Raw genomic sequence first — 21,446 nt, 5'->3', positions numbered from 1 at the left:
CAAATAATTTATTGTGTTGCCGGAGGAAGTAACGCTAAGATAATGTTCTTATTTGTTTATTTGGAGATTATTTTAACCATACCCAGGCCGGGATTTATATACGTATGTGGAGGCCTGGAGCTGCAGTCCTCAAGTTCACCCTAAATTCTGATCTAATCTTGATCATACCCTGCAAAATTTTGAGCCTCCTAAGCCTATTAGCTGCTTTTAATCATGGAAGTATTAATTTGATCACAGTTTTTATTTCAATAGCTCTAGTAATTACTTTCACTTTCAAATTACAAAATTACCTTTTCATGGGTTGATAATATGTGAAATTTCTAGCATAGACAATATTCACAAGTAAACTATACATGTTATGAACAACAGAATACACTTATTTTCATATATCCCCAAGTATTTGTCCTTATTGAATTTGATTGGGTGGGCACAAGAATTTTTAGGTGGGCGCTTGCCCACCCGTGCCCACCCCTGTCGCCGTCCCTGGTTGCTGATATTCTGTTCGTTCTAGTGGGTAACACCGCGAGGCCGGCCTCAGGAGCACGTTATAAGCATACGTACAGTACTCGTAAGATTAGGCTTTCCGCATATACGACCGTACGACGGATTGTGAAGAGAGGAGGCCTCAGCAAATGTGCCTCACTACGTGGAAAGTTCGTATACTGGACAGGGTTAGAATTTTTTTGTAATTATCATAAATGAAAATTCCAAACTTTTCCATTGCATTACATATGTTTTGACGAAATAAGTAAATACACCTTTAAAAGAGTAATGGCGTTGGTAGGCCCGGCCTCCTGGCCTCATAGGACGCTTCGCCACTGTAAGAGAAAAAATAATAAAAATAGTGATGGACAATTTGCACGGTAATACTAATCGATCCCACTGTACAGCCATGATAATTCTATGGTTAGAAAATAACATAGCTATTTATAAATAATACGTATTAGCAATAATTATTAAATGAAGAACATGTCTAAATAAGAGTTTAAAAAAACAAACGAAAATTAAACATTTTCGCAACACGACTGCAGTTTGAAAAAAGTCGGGAGAGAGATTAAAAATAATGGACTGTCCCGACTAAATCGTGATGTCTTGTTACTGTGGGGCGATTGGGTTCCAAAACCGTGGTGGGGCTTAGACAGTATATTTCACTTTGTAGATAAGGTTTAGAATAGTGCGGGGACAAAAGTGGCGAAACGTGTGTGGGGGGAGGAACTGAACCTTAATCGCCGCCACTGGTTACAAAACAAAAATTACTCAATGTTTCCGACTGCAGACTTCTGGAGCCTGCCTCTCTCCCCAAACAACCACGGAAAAAATCGAAATTATCGCACAATCTGAAAAATCATCCATTTTATTTTCGTAGGTTTTTACATCTTGATTATATTATTGGCCGAGTCTGCTGCCACGCACGTGTCAGCAGCAAGAATAAGCGTCAAATTTGCTGCTGCCACGTAATTCGTCTGCCAAGAGTATGTTACAAATCTTAAGAACTGATTAAGACGAGAGGAATGCAAATTTATGATTAGTGGGAATGAATGTACAGGCAATTTAGAATCTTTTTCTTTAGAAAGCATTCAGCGATATTATTTTAATGCTAAAAGAACCTAACCTAACTACGAGAGCATTTAGGTTTAATATTAGAAGAATGCTGAGGGACCTAATCTTAAAACATTTTTGTGAAAGTAATCGCTACAACTTCACAGTATGTGTTACAGACGTAATTGCATACATAGCATGATGAAATCACCATAAAACAAAGACCGAGCTTACTGCCACGCGCATCTTTTTTGAGGTTCCAGCAGAAAAAGAACGTGGCAGCAGACACTGCCTATATTATTTCATAGTTCGAGGGGAATGGCATGGCCCTTCCCTGTGTACAGGCCTGTCCTCAGTGGCGAAGCGTGACATTTTTACGTAGTCATTGCAATACTTGCCAAACGTCAGAGTCACTCATTCATCCGAGCAAGGAGGGGGGGGGGGTGCATTTCTACATTGGTAATGATGATAACAGTTTTCGTACATGACGTGTGAAGTAGAGATGGCCAAATTATTTTTTTTACGGAGTATATGATCGTAAAATAAGGCTCGGTCCGAATTTTGGCGGAACTGACGTCACCTAGCACAGTTCGAAAGCGCCAAGAACAGGAGTACGCAAGTGCATAGCTCGCAGTGCAGATGGAAGCTGACTCGGTCACTTGATTTCCACACTTGTTGTTCGTTTGTTTAAAATCGCGGAGGTAGAAAGCCAGCAACACAGGTTACATATACGTTATGGGTCAGCAAGTTGTTGGTTAAAGTGCTTCTAATGTGTGAAAATGTATGTGTACGAACATTTGAAAATGCTATGTGATTTCTATGGTGAAAAACAAGTGTTTAAAACGTGGGGAAAACAACGAGTACTCAGTTTTATCTACTGATCGTATTTGACGCTGAAGTCGAAGTGCAATTCGAAAGACTTTCACTTCCATTCCACGACTTCAAGACCGCACTCCAAGACTCGGAGGATGCTCGCTTCAAGTACGGGCTTGCACCTTTGGGACACGACCTAAGGAAGGCGAAACTTTCTAAATAAATTCTACCCAAGAAATGGAAAAATTGTTAAAGCGCTCTCCCGAAATTCGGTAAAATTTGCGAATCCAGATTTTTAAATTTTCCGGAATCCTCATATGTTGAAATCACGATAAAACAAAGACCGAGTCTACTGCCACGCGCATCTTTTTTGAGGTTCAAGCAGAAAAAGAACGTGACAGCAGACACGACCATATTTTTTGGCATCCCTAGGGTGAAGGTAAGATGTGCTAGGAAAAAAGTTCTGTCTGAGTAAGTATGTCTTTCACCTCAAGAACAAAAATCTTGATCAGTCTTTCATTTGTAAGAATAGTAAACACAAAACAACAGGAAGTACTTCGTGTTTCGTATAGCAAGAACATTTTTTTCCGAAATCAATATTTGAACCGCAGGATCCAAAAAAATTAAAAGGAGAAATACTATGAAGGAAATACAATGGTTCCAGAACTGCTTCCTCCCCAGTTCTTTCTAGCACTAACCGTGGCGAAATTTATGCTTTTGCTTGCTTATAGTTTTTTATGCACATTCATGTATTCTGTGCAAGTTGTGTTGCGATGCTCTTCAATATGCGTTTTTCTCTAAAGAAAAAATCAAGAGTGTGCATGCTTTACAGTGCTGGACATTATGAGAAATTTCATCTTGATGTCACACAAACTCTGCAGTGTTTGTAAACAAGGGGAAAAGGCCTCCCTGATGGCGCAGTGGTACGTCGTTAGTGACACTAGGTTAGGTTATGTTAGGCTGGGTAAGAGAAGAAGAAGAAAAGGTATCTTATGACAGACCTTCACGAGCGGGGGAAAAGTGGTCGAAGTACCTTGGATTCGCAGACAACCTGACACCATTGCACTAAACAGGAAACTTAATGGGAGGGTTGGGCACGAGAGGTAGAGCTGGGTTCTCCTTTCTTATCGAATCTCTTGCGTATTTCTAGATGTTTCATGTCGTCACATGACTAATTTCGCGCAAATACGCGAATATTCAGACTTTTTTTTTTAACATTTTCTCTAAAATGTTTAAAAAGCATTATTTTTAAAATTTTCCTTTGTCATCGCCGCATCTCCCGATGGCCTCTGCCTGTCCTAGAGCTTTAGAATTTAGCTCTCGAAAAACAGAGACATATTATTTGGTTGAGTGAAATTATTATATCATTTTCGTCAGTAATTTATTATTTAAATATGATAAATTGCTGATGTATCTCTGAAGATTTTGTATCGATTCACATTCGGAATTTAAAGAATGGATGGGGGCTTAGCATTCTAATCTCGTCCAGGGCCTCGCCATATGTTGCTACGCCACTGACAACAAACAGTCTTTACTGCGCAAGCAAATAATTACTATCAGATGGCATCCACTATTATGGACTGTTGCAAAATTCCTTGAACTTGTGTGTTATTCTGCAACACAACCATGTTGTACTGCCACTTGCTTTATAATTACCTGGCTTTTCCACAAAATGTAAGAACTTAATAACACATAAATGTTTGTTGTAACGACTGTCATATTAGACAATTTTATTCATTTATTGGAATACACATATTTGTATATTTTGAAGTCAATACCTTGCATTCATTATTTTTCATAATATTTAGTTTTATCTCATATTACTATTTTATTTGTGTAATTTTGGCAATATCTATTTCAAGTTATATGGGCTAATAATTATCTTAAATAGCATATGTAACGTTTTGATTATTTATAAAATCCAAAATAGCTAGGACATTTATTTCATTCTTGTGTGTGCAAGGGTAAATGAGCATTTAATAAATTCCGTTTCATTATCTTTACCCAAGTTTTAAATTATAACATTAAAGCACCGTAATTCTTCCTCCCTTTCAATGACGTAGCTCATTTTTTTTATTCTGTGGTAACAATCGGTGTTATGGCATCCTTAAAAGTTCATGTTGGCATTCTTAATTGTTGCCCACCGTATAATAAACCTGGTATTGCCAATTTACATCCTCATATAAATTATTAGTTTCTTTGGTGCTTTTTTTTCATAGTATAAGTTTGTGCCACTGTAGAAAAGAAACTATTTAGCTATGCCTCACACTTGAGGTAGGAAGTTGAAATCTTAGTCATCGGGAAAGGTGGTGTGATGTGTATTTTCTGTTGTGGATTAATTTCCTTTATTCCTACCTATGAGTGAGATGGTCTTGACAGCATATCATTTTATATTTGTGCTAGTGCGGAGCCGATGCCGATACTTGTATAATTCGAAATTTAAAACAAAGGTTATATTATATATATATACATACATATAATATATTGTGTGTAATTATTATTATTCCATTTTATACGTATGCATTTCTGACGAGGGACGATAAATAAATTAATCCACCAACGATGCATCTCAACTTTAAATTTTTTTTAAGTGGCAATCGATCAGATGTTTCAAATATTAGAGAAATATTAAGTGAAGCTTAGAGCATTGCAATCGTGTGGTAGTCGACCTCCTCTCCCCCAATGTTGAAAAATGAGATCATGCTCCTTCAACCTCATCTAAAACTAAAGGGTTACTTTCCAAACTAACATTAAATCATCTGTCAACACAAGTATAATTGGTGATTAACCAGCCCGGACACGTCTAAAACTAACAGTAAAGCTGTAATGTGAAGTGAAACCAATCTAGTCTCTTTTTTTGTCCTTTAACAGAGATAATAATAATTAGTAAACAAAATGTAAGGGGAGAGTGAAAACTTACCAGTCTCTTGCTTCTATATCAGGCGAGTTACTTCAGTACAGTGATATTCCGAAGTGACTTTGCTTTCGATGGCAAATGATTTCTAGGAAAATTTAAAGGCCGAGTCTGCTGCAACGCATGTGTCAGCAGTAAGAATAAGCGTCAAATTTGGTCCTGCCACTTAATTCGTCTGCTAAAAGGATGTTACAAATCTTAAGAACAGATGAAGATGAGAAAAATGCAAGTTTATGATTAGTGGAAATGAATGTACAGGTAATTTAGAACCCTTTTCTTTAGAAAGCATTTAGCATTATTATTTTAATGCTAACGGAACCTAACCTAACTACGAGAGCATTTATATTTATTGTCAGAAGAATGCTGAGAGACCTAATCTTAAAACAGTTTTGTGAAAGTAGTCGCTACAACTTCAAAGTATGTGTTACAGACGTAATTGCATACATAGCACGATGAAATCACGATAAAACAAAGACCGAGTCTACTGCCACGCGCATCTCTTTTTAGGTTCCAGCAGAAAAAGAACGTGGCAGCAGACTACCAAATTTAAATGCATAGTTCTATCGCTTGGCATGGGAGGAAATCCAAGCCCATCACTACACTTTTCAGAAACGAACTGCCGTCATTTATCGTTCAAAGAAAATTATTCCCCTGCTGGATTCCTTGTGCGGAAACCCAGTCGGGACAAACAAAAGTCTAAAGTTGTAAAGGAAAAGGGGAATTAGCCCATTTATTTTAATTTCCAGGAAAATGCTATGTACTATGTCTGAGACACATCTGCCACTTTCATAGGTGATGACCTTTGACTGCAGGAGATCACTAAAGAGAGGAATGTCCGCAAATACCAAAGAAAGTGGAAGGATTACCAACAGGTGCATCGTTGGCTTTTGGGACCTCATTGGGGTTATTGTTACACGAGACGGCATCTGTATGAACAAAGCCCCTGGTAGACTTCAAAGAGAACTAAACAGAAGCAGCGAACTCCTATGGGGATAATTTCACGTTATGCTTCATTTGCAAAATACTTGACCCCGAGTCTTACCTGCATACAGATCTTTGTGCCACGCACTTGCTGTTTCCGGAAACTTCAGTGCAGGTTCATTTGACAGATGCACAACTATTTTTCATTTTTTTTGAAAACCAAAGGTAAGTTGGAAAAGGTGAACGAAACTTTGAAATGGAAATGGACAATTAGTTTTGGTCGCGCCTCTAGGGACTCAAAAACAATGGTATTGGCTAGTATGGGTGCAAAAATATCAACAGATACCCCCCGGTATCTGCTGCTACCGATAGCGGCTCAGCCCTAATTTGTGCTTTAAGTTGTGTGTGTGTTCATATCGGTATTGAAGTTTTAGACATTTTAATTTAAAAATCTTTGAATTTCATTTGAGCGACATGATACAATTGTGGGGTTGCCTTCCTGTTCCTCTACTGGAGGATTAGGGAATGTCTTAAAACCAATCCATGGATGAGAACGGACATTTCCACTTTGACATGAAAAACGTTTTAAATCCATACATTTTACAGATAATGACACAAACAAGAGATGTGCAAAATATCTGGGCGATATTTGTTTCGGTTCTCGAGAAAAACGCCTTCAAACACCGCTGAAATTCACCTCCTACGTCACGAATTTGAAAACATCCTCTCCACAGACAGGAGGTCGTCTGACGTCATCACTTACAAATGCGTGCAGGTGGGGCTTTTGCTTGTCCCGTCAACTTAGCATGAGCCGCGGAAGCGACAGAAAATTTACTTGTTACTGTGTGAAACAAGAAGTATCTTACAACTTCCAGTGCAAAAATCTGTGCTCCATTTCTTGGAGATGAATTATGCCCTAGCAGTATAGTGGTATTTACTATAATTCAGCCATTCGGTAGAGGGTTTTCCCATTAGGGTGACAAAGCAAACCTTGTAACAGTCAATGATTGAACATGTGAACAGCCTTGTTCATTGCGAATACATAGGTTAGTTCTGACTGGCAAGAACTTAATGTTATAGGAATGCCTTTTCTAGAATTACACTTATTTTCGTCATAATATTTTCTTCACAAATTTTAAGATAATACTTTTAGAACACACTGGTTTACACGCCAATTTCTGCAATATAAGAGGTGATACGGTATAAAAAGGTACGGTGAGTTTTTAAATTTCCTGCAGTAAATGATAGTTTTCTTCAGTTAATATATATTGCAAATTTTTGTATTTAGCCTACTTTTACGTCGCTTTTCCGTTCACTTTGTTTAACCGCAACGATGAGAACGCATGGTTAATTTATTATGTATCATCTCTAACATCACATTTCGTCCCACTTTTGGCTAATCGCTACAATTAAGATGAATAACTACAAGCAGTATTCGAAGTTGGGGTGCAGGTGTACACCCCCCCCCCACACACACACACTACCACAACTGCACAATCTAAGTATCACCCAACCTCCCACGATAAAAGATGAACTTTTTCTTCTGTCCCATCTCATTTCGAAATCATTCACTTGTCCCATCTCCTTGTATGAGACGAGACGGAACATGCCTCGTCTTGTGAACAACACTAACATTAACAATAGAAGCATCCCCCTAGCTGTACCCAAAGTCTCGAGCAAACATCCTCCCATGTAACAATTTCCAGTTCAATGAAATGTCACTCACGAGGAAACAGTCATGCCCAGGTCGAGTCAAACCTGGAACATGCGACTTCCTCAGATAAATCATGAATTTTGTGTATAATAATTACAACGCCAGTTCATTCCTGGTAATTCTGAATCTGCAGTTTGGTTTGCATATACAAGCAGGATAATATTTAGTTTTCGAGTACTGTAACGTCGAAACGAGGAGAAAAAAAAAAGTTTTTTTTTTTTTAAATAATTAAGCCATTGCATACGTTGTTAATTCTATATTTTTCTAGACTTGAGACGAAAACGAGAATTGCCCTCCCAAACCGAGACGGATGTTTATAAATTGAGACGAGACTGTCAATGAGACACAGTGGCGAAGATATAGTACAAGCAAAGCAAGCACTGCTTGCACTATTAAAATATTATTTAATGTACTTAACGTTGAGTGCATTATTTATTTTCTATCGCACTCGATTTCGCGAAATTTTACGGCCGCAAACTCTCTCCGCAGCCCGTTGGCAAGCAGCAACCTCTCTGCTTGCAGCCACTGTGAGGGAAACCAACGCTTCTCAAGTATCATATGGCGAAGGGTAGATGCTGGTGAAGATACGGTCCCCAAACCACTAATAAAAGCTCTGCTTTTCGGCTTCTCGAAAACACCCGAGCCAAGCAGAAAGCAGACACTACTATCAGAAAACATACAAGTGTTAACATGATCTCGAAGATGTATATTTGCTTTATTATAAACACAGAATTATTGAAATAAATTAATATAACTGTTCCAAATTCCATGTAGATAAACTTTAAAGCATTACTTTGAGTTTCAAGATTTGTAAAACGTGTCAATAATGTCGACGTTCAGGGATTAAGACAAACATGGTGTTCCGGCACTGGGGAGCGCTGGAATCTACAGAACAGCTGGCTGTTGTCCGCTTCACACTTCTCTTGTCTCAAATTACAACGCACGCCAGTGTTGACAACTACCAAATAATTTACACTATATTTATCGTAAGTTTTCATACAAACAATAAACTGATGTTTTTTCGATAAAACGTATGTAAAACAAAAAAAAAGCAATGAAACTCTATCCCGAGATCTGCAAATAACAAAAACGTTAAGTCATAAATGCTATCCAACTCGAAATATTATTTTTATTAATATAATACATTATTAAAAAGAAGAACCAGCGCATGTTCTTCCTATTGTAATGACCTATTATTCGAAAGCTTAATTAATTTTAAGCTTCAAGTCAGTTCTTTTACTCCCCCGTGAACATTAATTTTTACAACGAGGTTGACATCACTTTTCTGTTAGCTTCTGAGCTTTTCGGAATATTTTTCATTTGTGTGGGAAGAACGAGTGGTTGAAGTGAGTGTTCTCTTTTGTTTGGTGTGTTGTGAAGTTACGAAAACAAACATGGATATTTCAAATTTCGTACGGGAAGCTGTAAGTAATAGCAAGTATTTTATTATCAATAACGTGACAAGAATTTTGAACTTAGCAGTATGGCCGTTGAGAGAGGAGTTCATGGATATATTATTATTATTTAAAATGTCCTTTCTTTCCTAGAAAAACTGGGGCAATGGGCTGTATAATTTATATACCCCCCCCCCCATTTTTCGGAGTACTGCATTGCTTTCCTTCCTCTTAAGACCACGCTTCGCTACTGACGAGACATTTACAAATAAACACGAGACAGACATTTACAACTCTCAACGAGAACGAGACCAAGGCTGCCATGTCTCGTCTCGATAGGATCCTTAGTGGTGAAGTTGTGCACCAACCAATTAATGCATTCGGGGTAACGAGATGAGGCAGCTTTTTTCGCGGTACAAATTTCAAAATAATTATATCGTACCATTTCAGCAGTGGCGTGCGGTGCTAAATCAGGCAGGGGAACAGGTGATATGCACTTGCCCCCTCCCCTCCCATACCTATCGTAATATAATACAGTAGACCAAGTAAAATTCAACCCCAAATGAACCAAATAAACATACGAAACATATGCTAAAAAATTTCAGAAGTCACATACATGAAGCACGTTAAAATTATGAAAATACCAATGTTAAAGCAAATATGATATAACTTCTTTTTTTTTTTTTTTAACCCACAGCGCTACAGCCCTTGGAGGGCCTTGGCTTACCTACCGACTGCTGGTCTCCCTCCCACACTGTTCCTCCGTCACCTGTTATAGCATGGAGCTCTGACCAGTATTGGGGTGACGGGTGATCAGCCCGACGAACCCCCAGCCGTTGTTGTAGGTCTTCTTGACCGGGTTACGCTCACTCACTCGGAGCTTCCCAATTTCCTCACGATGGTGGGTTGCCACCGGCCCTATACGTAGGCCGAATAAATTCCGACCAGAGCCGGATTCGAACCTACGCCGTCCCGCAGCGAACGATCTCAAGACGAGTGAACCCGCTCGACTACGGAGGACATTTTTTTTATAGTTGAGCATTGTAATTCAAACGTCCTCAATGCAATAATGGCAATCGGATGGCCGAGTTTTTTTTATGACGTCCAGAATAGGGGCAAGGGGGGGCGTGTCCCCCCCCCCCCCGGGAAATGAAAGTCAACCAAAAATTATATATTTGTCACATATAATTTCATTTCAGCCACAATAATATGTGTTAATTATTGCATGAATATGATAAATTCAAATTTAAGCAATGTTTTTTGAGGGTACAACACTATTATTGGGGGAAAGGTACCTTGCTTGTCCCCCTGGAAAAAAATGCCTTCCTTTGCTTTCCCTGGAAAAAATCCTGCGGACGCCCATGCGTCCACTACATTTGTAGAAATTCTGACAAAACCCGAACTGTTCCAAACTCCCTTCTCGGGAACAAACAAGGACAACAATAATTTGCCACTGGAAGAGTATACAGTTACAGAGTTGTAGTAACTTGTTTGAAAATTCCTTGTGTACGATTTAGTTTTAGTTTCTAATTCAGTTAGGATAGGTGCTGGTTTGCTGTCTTTTCTGTAAAGTTCAATGAACTAAAATCTTTCGTCTTCAGCCGGTCGATCATACAACACTCGCTTTGTCCTGCCGCTGCGTGCGTCTTGGGGCTGGTGGAACAGGTGGATGCGAGCTGTTCCCTCGGAAGCTATTTCGCAGCGTTTAGCCAAGGCATTTAGCATTATTTAAATCGGTACAGATTTGTAAAACTGATGCACGTGTTCACTCACCGTGGGCTACCCATCCGGAACTGGACGCTCGAAGCAGACGACAAAGGAGCGACGTAGTAACATGGCGGCGGCGTGTTTTCAGCACAACGCTAGCCTCGCAACTTTGGAAGTCTCGTTTCTGCCTTACACTGGATGCAGAGACACGCGAGAACTTGCTGGGGTCATTTTTCCAGGGTGTAGTTTTTAAAATTGTTGTAAAAAAAATTGAGTGGAAATGTCCACTGATGGTCTCACCTGACTAGCCAAAGCAAGAAGAACAATGTCACCAATTCTTAGCTCCAGATCTAGGGAGTTACAATAGTGGTAACATATTACAACATGCAATTCTGTACTGCTTATACAAATTTCGCAACAGACAAATAATTCTGAAATTTGTGAAACAGTTTTTCCAACTTTCTCTAATGTAAAATTTGTTGCTGCCATATGGATTAACAATGTGAATCAATCAATCAGACAGGCAAAATTACTGTTTTGTATATTTTAACTTTTAGTTTCTTAGATATTAAACAAGAAGACAAAAGTTTATGAAGAGAGAAGTAACATGCATTTCCTGAATTAAGCCTACTTTTTATTTCCTCTTTAATATAATTTTCATTTGTTAATATTACTCCTAAGTATTTGAATTTGGAAACATTTCTCATCAGTATTCTATGGGTATCATTAACAATTTCACATGGTACATCCCTGTAACGTAGAAAATTACTGTGTAATGCTCAACAGTGACAGAAATGCACTGATACTCTTATTTACTTATATTTTCATCAGCATGTAAAAATAATATTGTTAGTTCGCACCTTGTAGCAAGGAAAATTTTAGAGGTCTGTTCTTGCCAGTGGCATTGGGAAAATAGAATATACCACTGACTGTTCTATCACAAAAGTTATGAATTTTTTTCTCATATCTCAGAATGGTACATTAATCTATACTCTTAAACAATAATATTTTACCGATTCCACATTTAAAAAAAAAATCCTCCAATTTACAGCAAAAATTATGTAATTTTGTTATTTCTTAAAACATAAAAGTTATGATTCACATCCACTATATTGCCAATAATGACCAGACACCCATAGGAAAGTGATTACCTGGAGCTGGTCTGGTGTCAGTACAGAATAGGTCCATCATTCACCACTATGAGCCTCTACCCTTCGAGGAAGACTTTCGACCAGGTTGCAGTAAATGTTGGCTAGTAGTCGTCTCCATTCCTTCTGCTTTTGGCCAGTCGAGTTCATTCACTCCCATGTCGTCAAACCACTCTGTTATGAATCGACAAGTTGTCATGCTGGAAACTTCCACTTCTAAACTGTTGGTACAAGGTGGTGAGCATGGAGTTGTCTAACATTAAGCATTGGCACTCAGGGTTCCAGGCACCAAAACCATACCATGCCTCCCCCCCCCCCTGAATTTCATGGTACGGACGATACACTCCAGTAAGAACTGCTCCCTGGGTATTTGCCAAATCCACCAGATCGCCATGTAGCATGATTAGTCACTGCACAGGATGTTTTCCTATTGTTCTAGGGACCACTGGCATCATTCTTTGCACCACTGTAATCGATGCAACACGTTCCAGGTAGTAATCACTGGCATATATGCTGCAGCTCTCCTATGGAATCCCAGTGGCACTACCTCTTGCCGGATGATGTCACTTTCTGATGCCATTCGAAGGACTGTGGCCACAGGTTTCAATGAAGCCTGCCGGTTTGACTTCACCACACACATGAGCAGTTGCCAATCCCTATCGGTTATTTTTTTTGACTTCCTGGGTTCCCCTGCAGTTGTGGTTTCCATTTCACCACATTACAGACTCTTGCACATACTATCTGGAATCTGTCCGAAATACCTTGGATGGAATGTCCAAATCAGTGGGCACTAAGTAAACCCCGTTCAACCTCACTCAGCTTGTGTCGTCCACTCATTTTCACTGCTGGCAGTAGTATACAAATCTACAGTGCACTCACTGTCCTTCAAGAGAGAGGCATTCTGGTGGCTCATGGTGTGTATTGATAACGTATGGGTGACGCTCCTTCCAGTTCTGGGGGCATCCGGTCACTATTGGCAATATAGTGCATCTTGGGTTTCAAAATTGATTGTCTAAATATGCAGTTTCTTTACTACGACAAAAGCTCCTGCACTCACCTAGTGAATAAACCATTGAGGTACTTCATGGACACTTGAAAACCCTTTTGCACATCTGCAGAATACCACTACAGTGAAACCCCAATTTTACATTTCCCTGTATTTCCAGTCTTCATTAGCTGCAAAAAAACATAAAATTGAAGTTTCACTGTATTGAGTATCTGCAAAAATTTCTAATGCTATGCTACCTCTGCTATAAATGCAATCAATTTTGATATAAATTATAGATCCAGCCAATAAAAAATGAAAGCAGAAGCTGGAGAATATTTGGTCCAGCTTGGGGATAGTAGGGGGATGGTTATGAAAATTAGCTAGGGTGGATTTTTTATGTAAATTTTCTTAACTAGAAGGGATTAATCCCATTCTCCCAGTTCAAGCACATATCCACAGTCCAGCGAAATCAAGTCTGGTGCACCATGGAACATGCAATATAGCTATAACCACACACAGTCTACAAATATCAATATGAAGGTTCACCTGCATCAATGGTGCAAACTGCACTTGATTCTTTACATTTTTTTGAACTTTTTGGTGAAGACCCAGCTTTTTGCGACAACAATTATGAAGCTGCAAGGGAAAGTCAAATGAAAACCTTAATTTGTTTTTGTTTCTTATCTAGTAGATTTCTGTATGTAGGGTTGCAAAGTTTGTTGCATTTTAGCACAGATCTATTGTTGATCTACATAAATTTTCAACATTTGAGTTAGAGCCTGAATTAGTCTCTGTGGTCCACGTTCAGTCAATTATGAGCCACTGCGAAGGAATTTCCACCGATCTGCCTACAAACAGAGGTCATTGTCAAACTTTGATTCATTAGTAAACTTGCTGGTGTGGTAAGCATGATCAGAGATACTGAATTTTCATTTACCAAGAAATTTCTCTAAGTTTTAGGCTGACCGAGGTCAAGAAACCACTCCTCTTCACTGGTGAAAGGGCATAGACGTGGCCATCTTTAAAATGACAGAAATTACATTTTGAAGCTCACTCGATTAGTGTTGCAGCCTTGAGGTTGTTTTGTAAATAACAGTTATTACCTCATGTAAATTTGAGCTATATACGGTCTGCCCTAAAATTTTTATTACGCTTTTAAGGTTTTCATTTTACTGTTGTAATACTTGAGCCTGACTGATTTGTTTTACTTTACTTTGTGTTTCTGCCACTTTTGGCTAATCTGGAAGATGATGATGAAAGGTGACAAGATGAAATAGACTAAGCAGAATCACGAACACACACAGACAGGACACAACACAACCCTCACTGAAAGCGAGTTCAGATGCCAGATCCTCATTAGCCTGCGAAATGCAGCCCAAAGTGTACTGCATGGAAGAGAGATTGACATCTGGGTGTCTACAGAAACTGTCACGCCTTATACCCCTATTTGAATCTGAAACAGCCACATAAAAAGTCATAATTGACCGACCAAGAAATGGTTCAAGGTATAATCTTACCGATCATGTTGTACTCCATCATATCATTGTTACGACCTTCCACTTTCAAGCATAACTTCAACTTGCTAAACACAACATATACTTCATCCTTTACTTTTCAGCAGCCTCTGCGATGCATAAGAAAAACAGAAATGAGTAGTAAAATGGACTCAAGATTTATAATTTGAGTGACCCTTTATTACATAAGTGGGAGTGGTCATGCCAAGTTGTATTTCGCCCCACTTAAAATTTCTTTAGTATAAATACTGAACAATGTACCAACAGTAAGGATTCATCACATGCCTAGCAGGACTTACTGAGCATAATGAGCATACAAAATGCCCAACCATGAGAACAGGGAATCAACACTATGCACATAACTATGATACATGTTGGAAGAGAGCAGGACCCCATTTTTGTAAGATATGGACTTTAGAAGTTTCAATTTGTAATAGTTTATCTTCCTCAAATAAAAACGAACACTGAACATGCTGAGCAATATAAATCACTGGTTTTTGCGCCACATTTGTTAAGAACTGTTGCAACTGCTAAAAAAATGATTCAGTTCATTAATGACACAATTGTTTGAAAATTTGTCTTTTTACTGTTCTCTCAAAAAACAAAGAGACATTTTGGGCAATCATTTATAATCAGGATAGTGATAAGAAGCGTTGTAACTGAAGCTGTCACAATCATTTTTATGTGTACAAGGTTTAGGAAACAACAAGCCTGATATTATAAGAGGAACATGATTTACTACATTTAATAAATTATCACTTGAGGCACACTGGCCAGCAGATGACCAAGGCATCCGCTGCTTTACCTCACAAGGCCAAAGGTACTAACTACTAAAAAATACAACAGCTGCCATAGACCGATAATGCTCAACCGCCAGTGGATCACAGACACTTTCCAAGGTTGACTACATTGTGGAAAATTACTTCAAGTGGCAAGCTGCTGAAGAGAATTCACTGCAGGAATGCAGCAGCACTTTACTCTGAATGTAAAAAAAAAATTTTTTTGTCAATAAGTTAATCTGATTTCCATGTTCAGCAGGTTGCTGCACTACATCCCACAAGTGCCTCTATGGTCTGATTGGCATTAATATTAATGTAATTTCAGCCTTGTGAAGTATCTCACATTGCTTGGAGTTTTAGAATTGATGAAACTGTTCTTTTTTTATCTTTTAAGCTGATACTGTTTTTTTTAATACTACAAGAAACATGGAAGCTCTCAACAGTGATAAAACCTTCAAATCTTACCAGTCTTCTGAATATGAGATGAGTCACAAGGACAAGTATGTGCATATTCTATACATTATAAATCTATGGTACTAGTAACTAAAAACTGGATACAAGACTTCACAGTTTGGATTTCCCAATATATATATATATATGTACATATATATACTTTATTTTTTAGTTAAGTGACTGTATTGTTTAAACTTACAGCTTTGTATGGGATATCTTTTAAGAATGGTTTTGAAAGTTAAGCACACTGTTGAGACATTTGCCACATTATGTGGTTATTATTACACCAAAGCTTAGTGTGTTAACAAAAAACTGAGATGATATTTTCTTTGGCCTAAAGCAGTTTCAACTCTTGTGGAAAGAAAAAACCTTCTGGATACTGAAACACAGTTTTACTGTGTATTATACTTCTTAACAAACTTCTACGTCAGACCATTTTGGCTTGAAAAGGGTTGTTGCTTCCCAGGCAGCACACTCCTGCACTTATTGCTCACTTCCAATCTCTCGTAATCACTTATCACCATCGCATGGACTCCTGCTCTTTGCGAACACTCTTCTCAACAGGACCTCTCTCTCTCCCTTCCATATCAATCAACACTCCCCGCCAACGAACAACGTTAACTTTTTCTTTAAACACACAAATTCATAACTACTTCCACACATGATTGTCTGTATGACCATTTTATACATGTCTCCTTGTATTAATTTACACTGCATATCATTCAACTGTTATACAGCAAACAACAATTCATGATACATGACTTTTGAACAAGGTCACTTTTTAAAAAATAACTTAGCCTTTAAGAAAACACAGTTATTACAATTACAAATAACCTTCAGTAATTCCATGGCTTACAATATGAAGCTTGGAACTATTTCCAAATACTCATAGTTATTATTATATTTTCAACATAATATACAGATAAACCAGACGTTCTGGAAGCCAGTCAACTAATCTGTAAAGAAACAAGGATGATGACAGTAATACTCGATTCCTAATACAAACAATAACTGAAATTATCAACATATTCACAGAATATTTAATTATGCGTAACTCTTTGCTAGGAGCACTGCAACTTCAAGAGAGGTCCGGGACTTTCTTTCCATACTGCTTCCAAATGCATGCGTAACTCTCATCCTCTGAGCTTCAGTGAGTGGTACGCCACCAGGGATTTTGCCCACTTGTTGCGAATTGAATTATTCCAGTTTAGCTGGTGACACTATGGGAGAAATAGTGGAGGGTTGTGTGTATGTACGTGATTCACAGTAACAGGTATTACCAGACCAAATTGCTCCCTCGTTCACAAGAAAGGACACGTTATTTCTAAATGACTACAGTGTAACTGGATCATCCTGCCACACATGACATTGTTACAGTATATATATATATATATATTTAACAAAACCTCTACTTCAGTAATAGAGTTAAGTGGAAATCTGTTCTTATTGTTTCAACACAATAACACAGCAGCATCATGCGTACTCTTCAATATTAATAAAGTCCACTGTACACTATCGAAAAACAGTACAGTCCTTCAAACAAAGCTGCTAACTTGCTTGGGGAAGATATATTTATTTACACAATAATCTTTTGTCAATAATTTCACAATTGTAAAAGCCGTACTTTGGCTCTTGCAACACACAAACATTCTAGTAACACATTGTTTCCTAGTCAAAAGTTGCACCCAGCCATCACTTAGGTTCACAAGCATACACACGAACGCACTAGCACCCACTCACACGGCAGTAGTTCAACTATTCCTAGAAACCCTATTGTCACTATGAAGAACTAGAGGCATTCATTCCACTAAACATTCCAGTTGTGAAAGAAGTCTGTTGTTGTTGTTGTTGCTGTTGCTGCTGCTGCTGCTGTTGTTGCTGATTACTAGCTTGCCGACCATGTTTTGGTATGGGTGGTTGAAGATATTCGTGTCTGGCTAGAGAAAACACATCGATGCGATCCTCCTTTCGATATGCCAAACAACTCCGAATAAAGCTCTGAAAAATAATTAATCTGAAATTAGCAATACAAACAACCAATACAACCAACATGTAATATTCCACACTATGAGGCACATTTGTAGAGTAAAAGTCTTTCACCTTTCTTATCAAACCTAGCAGACGAACTGACTACACCGGCACTCCTAGTGACATGCAGGGAAATGACAGGAACCGGAAGCCAGCCCAGCAATGAAGCAACAAGTTCCCAAGGGATGGTGGCAGGTGGCACAGAAATTAATACAACCTTTAACCTTTTGAGTCCCAAGGCCATTTTCACATGTAAACCTCTTGGTCCCGAGCCGATTTTGAGCAAAATGCAGAGTTTCAATTAAATGAGTGTAGATCGGAGACTAATTGCCCTAGAGAGATGAGTGATATACTGTTGTACGCGGAATGAACCAGATATTCAGACTATATGAAATTTATGCAAATTCGGCGTACATGTGGCGGGGGGAGGGGGCTAACTCTTTGGGAAAAAAAATTTGCCCCCCCCCCCCCCCAAGAAAAAGTACATGACAGTGTCAACATGCACATGGAAATGATCGCTGACATGTAAGGAACACAAAAATATTTGCATTATTATCATATGACCAATGTAACTTGACTTGTACCCCCAAAAGGAATGGTCGGCACGCCACTGATTCAAGCTTCAAAATGCAGCGGTACCTTCAAATGACTTTAGCTCAGAGACTATTTGCCCTGGAGATATGAATGATATACCGTTGTACGCAGAATGAATCACAGATTCAGACGATATATAATTTATGCACATTTGGCATACATATGGAGGGGGAAAGGGGGGAAATCCCCTGAAAATATTTTTTTTAAAATGGGGTTTCTCCCTCCCCCCGCCCCCTGAAAAAAAGGATATGAAAAGTTCAAAATGCCCATAGAAATTATCGCTGGCATGTAAGAAACAGAAAAATATTTCCATCCTTGTCGTATGACCAATGTAACTTGAGTTATACCCCCAAAAGGAATGGTCGTTACGCCACTGATTGTTTCCTGAAGCTTCAAAATGCAGGGGTACCTTGAAATGACTACAGCTCAGAAACTAAATGCACTAGAGATATGAGATATATACCGTTGTACGCAGAAAGAATCACAGATTCAGACGGTATATAATTTATGCACATTCGGCGTACATATGGAGGGGGAAAGGGGGGAAATCCCCTCAAAAATACTTTTCTTAAAAAAATTATTTCCGCCCCCCCCCCCCCCCCGAAAAAAATGTCAAAATGCACAAAATGCAAAATTTATGCAAATTTGGCGTATATATAGAGTGGGAAAATGTAAAATCGAGGAAAATTTCTTAACATTTTGCTATGTTGAGACCATCGACATTGAATGTATAATGTGGGAAAATTTAAAATTCTTGTATGACAACATGTTTTGCATCACTAAGTTTTAACTTCACCAAATTATACCTGCTACTTTGCAAAACATGGCTTGTTTAATTAGACATAAGCGAGTTACTAACTAACTAACTTTTTTGTGGAAAAAGTTAATAACTTGCTTACGTCTAATTATCATCAACCGCGTCTTTTATTCCCCAAACATGAATGCCTTGTTTATATTCATACTTCAAGGAATGAAAAAAAAAATGTGGTAGTTATTAACATACTGGAATTAAATACATAACTTTGTCCCTGAAACTAATTATTGATGGTTCCAATAATCTAAGTGGTAACTGCCACTATCCACATGTTTCCAAGTGGACAGTGACATAGGCCCCCAAAATTAATAATTAAATGTACACTAAATAACAACCATACAAAAATCACATGTTCACAGTCAATTGATTTTAGTTCCATGTACTTTTATCTCAGGAAAGACTAGTAGTTCGATGCTGTGCTCAACACACAAAAGGTATGAAGATTTTAATGATACCATAATCTAACAGGTACAAGTTACATAAAAAATTGCAGAAGATTTCATGTAGAGCTTCAATGGTATTGGGTTGATGCATAAGTTCATAGCATTTGTGTTTGGTATGGCAACACTGCAGTGTTAGGAGTTTATTTATCGTTTTTACATTCATCAATTGGAGTGGCATTGTTATACTTGTGAATACGCATTGAATTTTGCAGGTTTGAAGGAAGACAGTGTTATTTGTAGGCTAAAGAACAATAAGTGTCCAGTGGAAAAAAGCATACGCATTGAATTTTGCAGGTTTGAAGGAAGAAAGGGTTATTTGTAGGCTAAAGAACAATAAGTGTCCAGTGGAAAAAAGCATACGCATTGAATTTTGCAGGTTTGAAGGAAGACAGTGTTATTTGTAGGCTAAAGAACAATAAGTGTCCAGTGGAAAAAAGCATACGCATTGAATTTTGCAGGTTTGAAGGAAGAAAGGGTTATTTGTAGGCTAAAGAACAATAAGTGTCCAGTGGAAAAAAGCATACGCATTGAATTTTGCAGGTTTGAAGGAAGACAGTGTTATTTGTAGGCTAAAGAACAATAAGTGTCCAGTGGAAAAAAGCAAACACTTCCGACATATTCTTCTGTCTGGGTTTAACAGAGGAGGAAATGCAGCGGATGTGGCTGAAAACATTTGTGCTTTGTATGTGGAGAATGCCAACAATAAAGCTTAAAGCAGGGAAAGAAAATGGTTTTGTCATTTCAAAGAGAACAAGCAATTTTGACTTGAGTGATTCTCCACGTTCAGGAAGACCATTAGGCTTTAATTAAGGCCGTTTAAACTCATTAGTCAACGATGATCAACGTCAGTCAAGCCGAGAATTATCAAATGTGACCCTTCAACCATCGTGCAAACACTTGCATTCCACAGGTAAAGTTCAGAATATTGCAGGCTTTAAAGGAAAACAACACAAATCAGCGAATGGGCCAGGAACACTGCATCGAGTGCTGCTCGAACACGATAATACACGCCCATACTTCGCTAACATAACAAAAGCTGCTATTGAAGAGCTTTGGTAGGAAGGTTATTCCACATCTTTCTTACTTCCTCAATCTTGCACCCTCAGATTTTCACCTTTTCAGCTCTCAATCCACCAATCTTCAAGGGAACTCCTTTGGTCATGAAAATACTCTTCAAACTTGGCTTTAACGATGTCTTTGACCCCAAATCAGCTGATTTCCTCATGCATGGAATCGAAAAATTGTTCCAGTGCTGGTAGACAGTAACAGACAATGAAGAAAATACAATACAGATTAATTTTTGTTCATCACAAATGATTACGAAGTAAAAGACTTTTTCCACAGTGAAAAAACCACTACGAACTTATGCATCAAGCCAATATGTGTAACAAATTAACAGATCAATAATGCTATCCTCAGGATAATAATTCTATATTTTGAAAAATTAAAAGAAAATCTGTTTATCTGTGGTTCAAATTAATCCTTTCAAACTGTGTATTGTATCTTCATCTTCACGGCTTGTTGGATTACAGGCAACCACTTCTTTAGTTGTAATTTTGACCAAAGTGTAGTTTGAAAACAAAAAAATATAAGGTATGCCCAAATGAAAATGAGACTACGGTTATATCTAAAGAGTATTATATTACAGAATATTTGCATTACATAATAAGTGAATTACAATTA

At 38.2% G+C, this 21,446-nt stretch overlaps 1 protein-coding gene across 7 annotated transcripts in view; it reads right to left on the bottom strand.

Annotated features, from left to right (window-relative positions):
• Positions 1-14,810: 14,810 nt before the first annotated feature.
• LOC145986448 (serine/threonine-protein kinase tousled-like 2) overlaps positions 14,811-21,446 on the bottom strand; it is a 160,268-nt gene continuing 153,632 nt past the window's right edge. For all 7 annotated transcript variants that reach the window (XM_083120470.1, XM_083120471.1, XM_083120472.1 and 4 more), the window contains one exon: positions 14,811-17,882. In XM_083120470.1, the coding sequence (XP_082976596.1) occupies positions 17,664-17,882 (219 nt within the window). In that variant the 3' untranslated portion in view covers positions 14,811-17,663. The remainder of the gene's footprint in view (positions 17,883-21,446) is intronic.

This window comes from Lepisma saccharinum, chromosome 4 (assembly GCF_977018435.1).
Source record: "Lepisma saccharinum chromosome 4, izLepSacc3.1, whole genome shotgun sequence".
NCBI classification, from domain to species: Eukaryota; Metazoa; Arthropoda; class Insecta; order Zygentoma; family Lepismatidae; genus Lepisma; species Lepisma saccharinum.
This window is presented reverse-complemented; position numbering and strand designations above follow the sequence as displayed.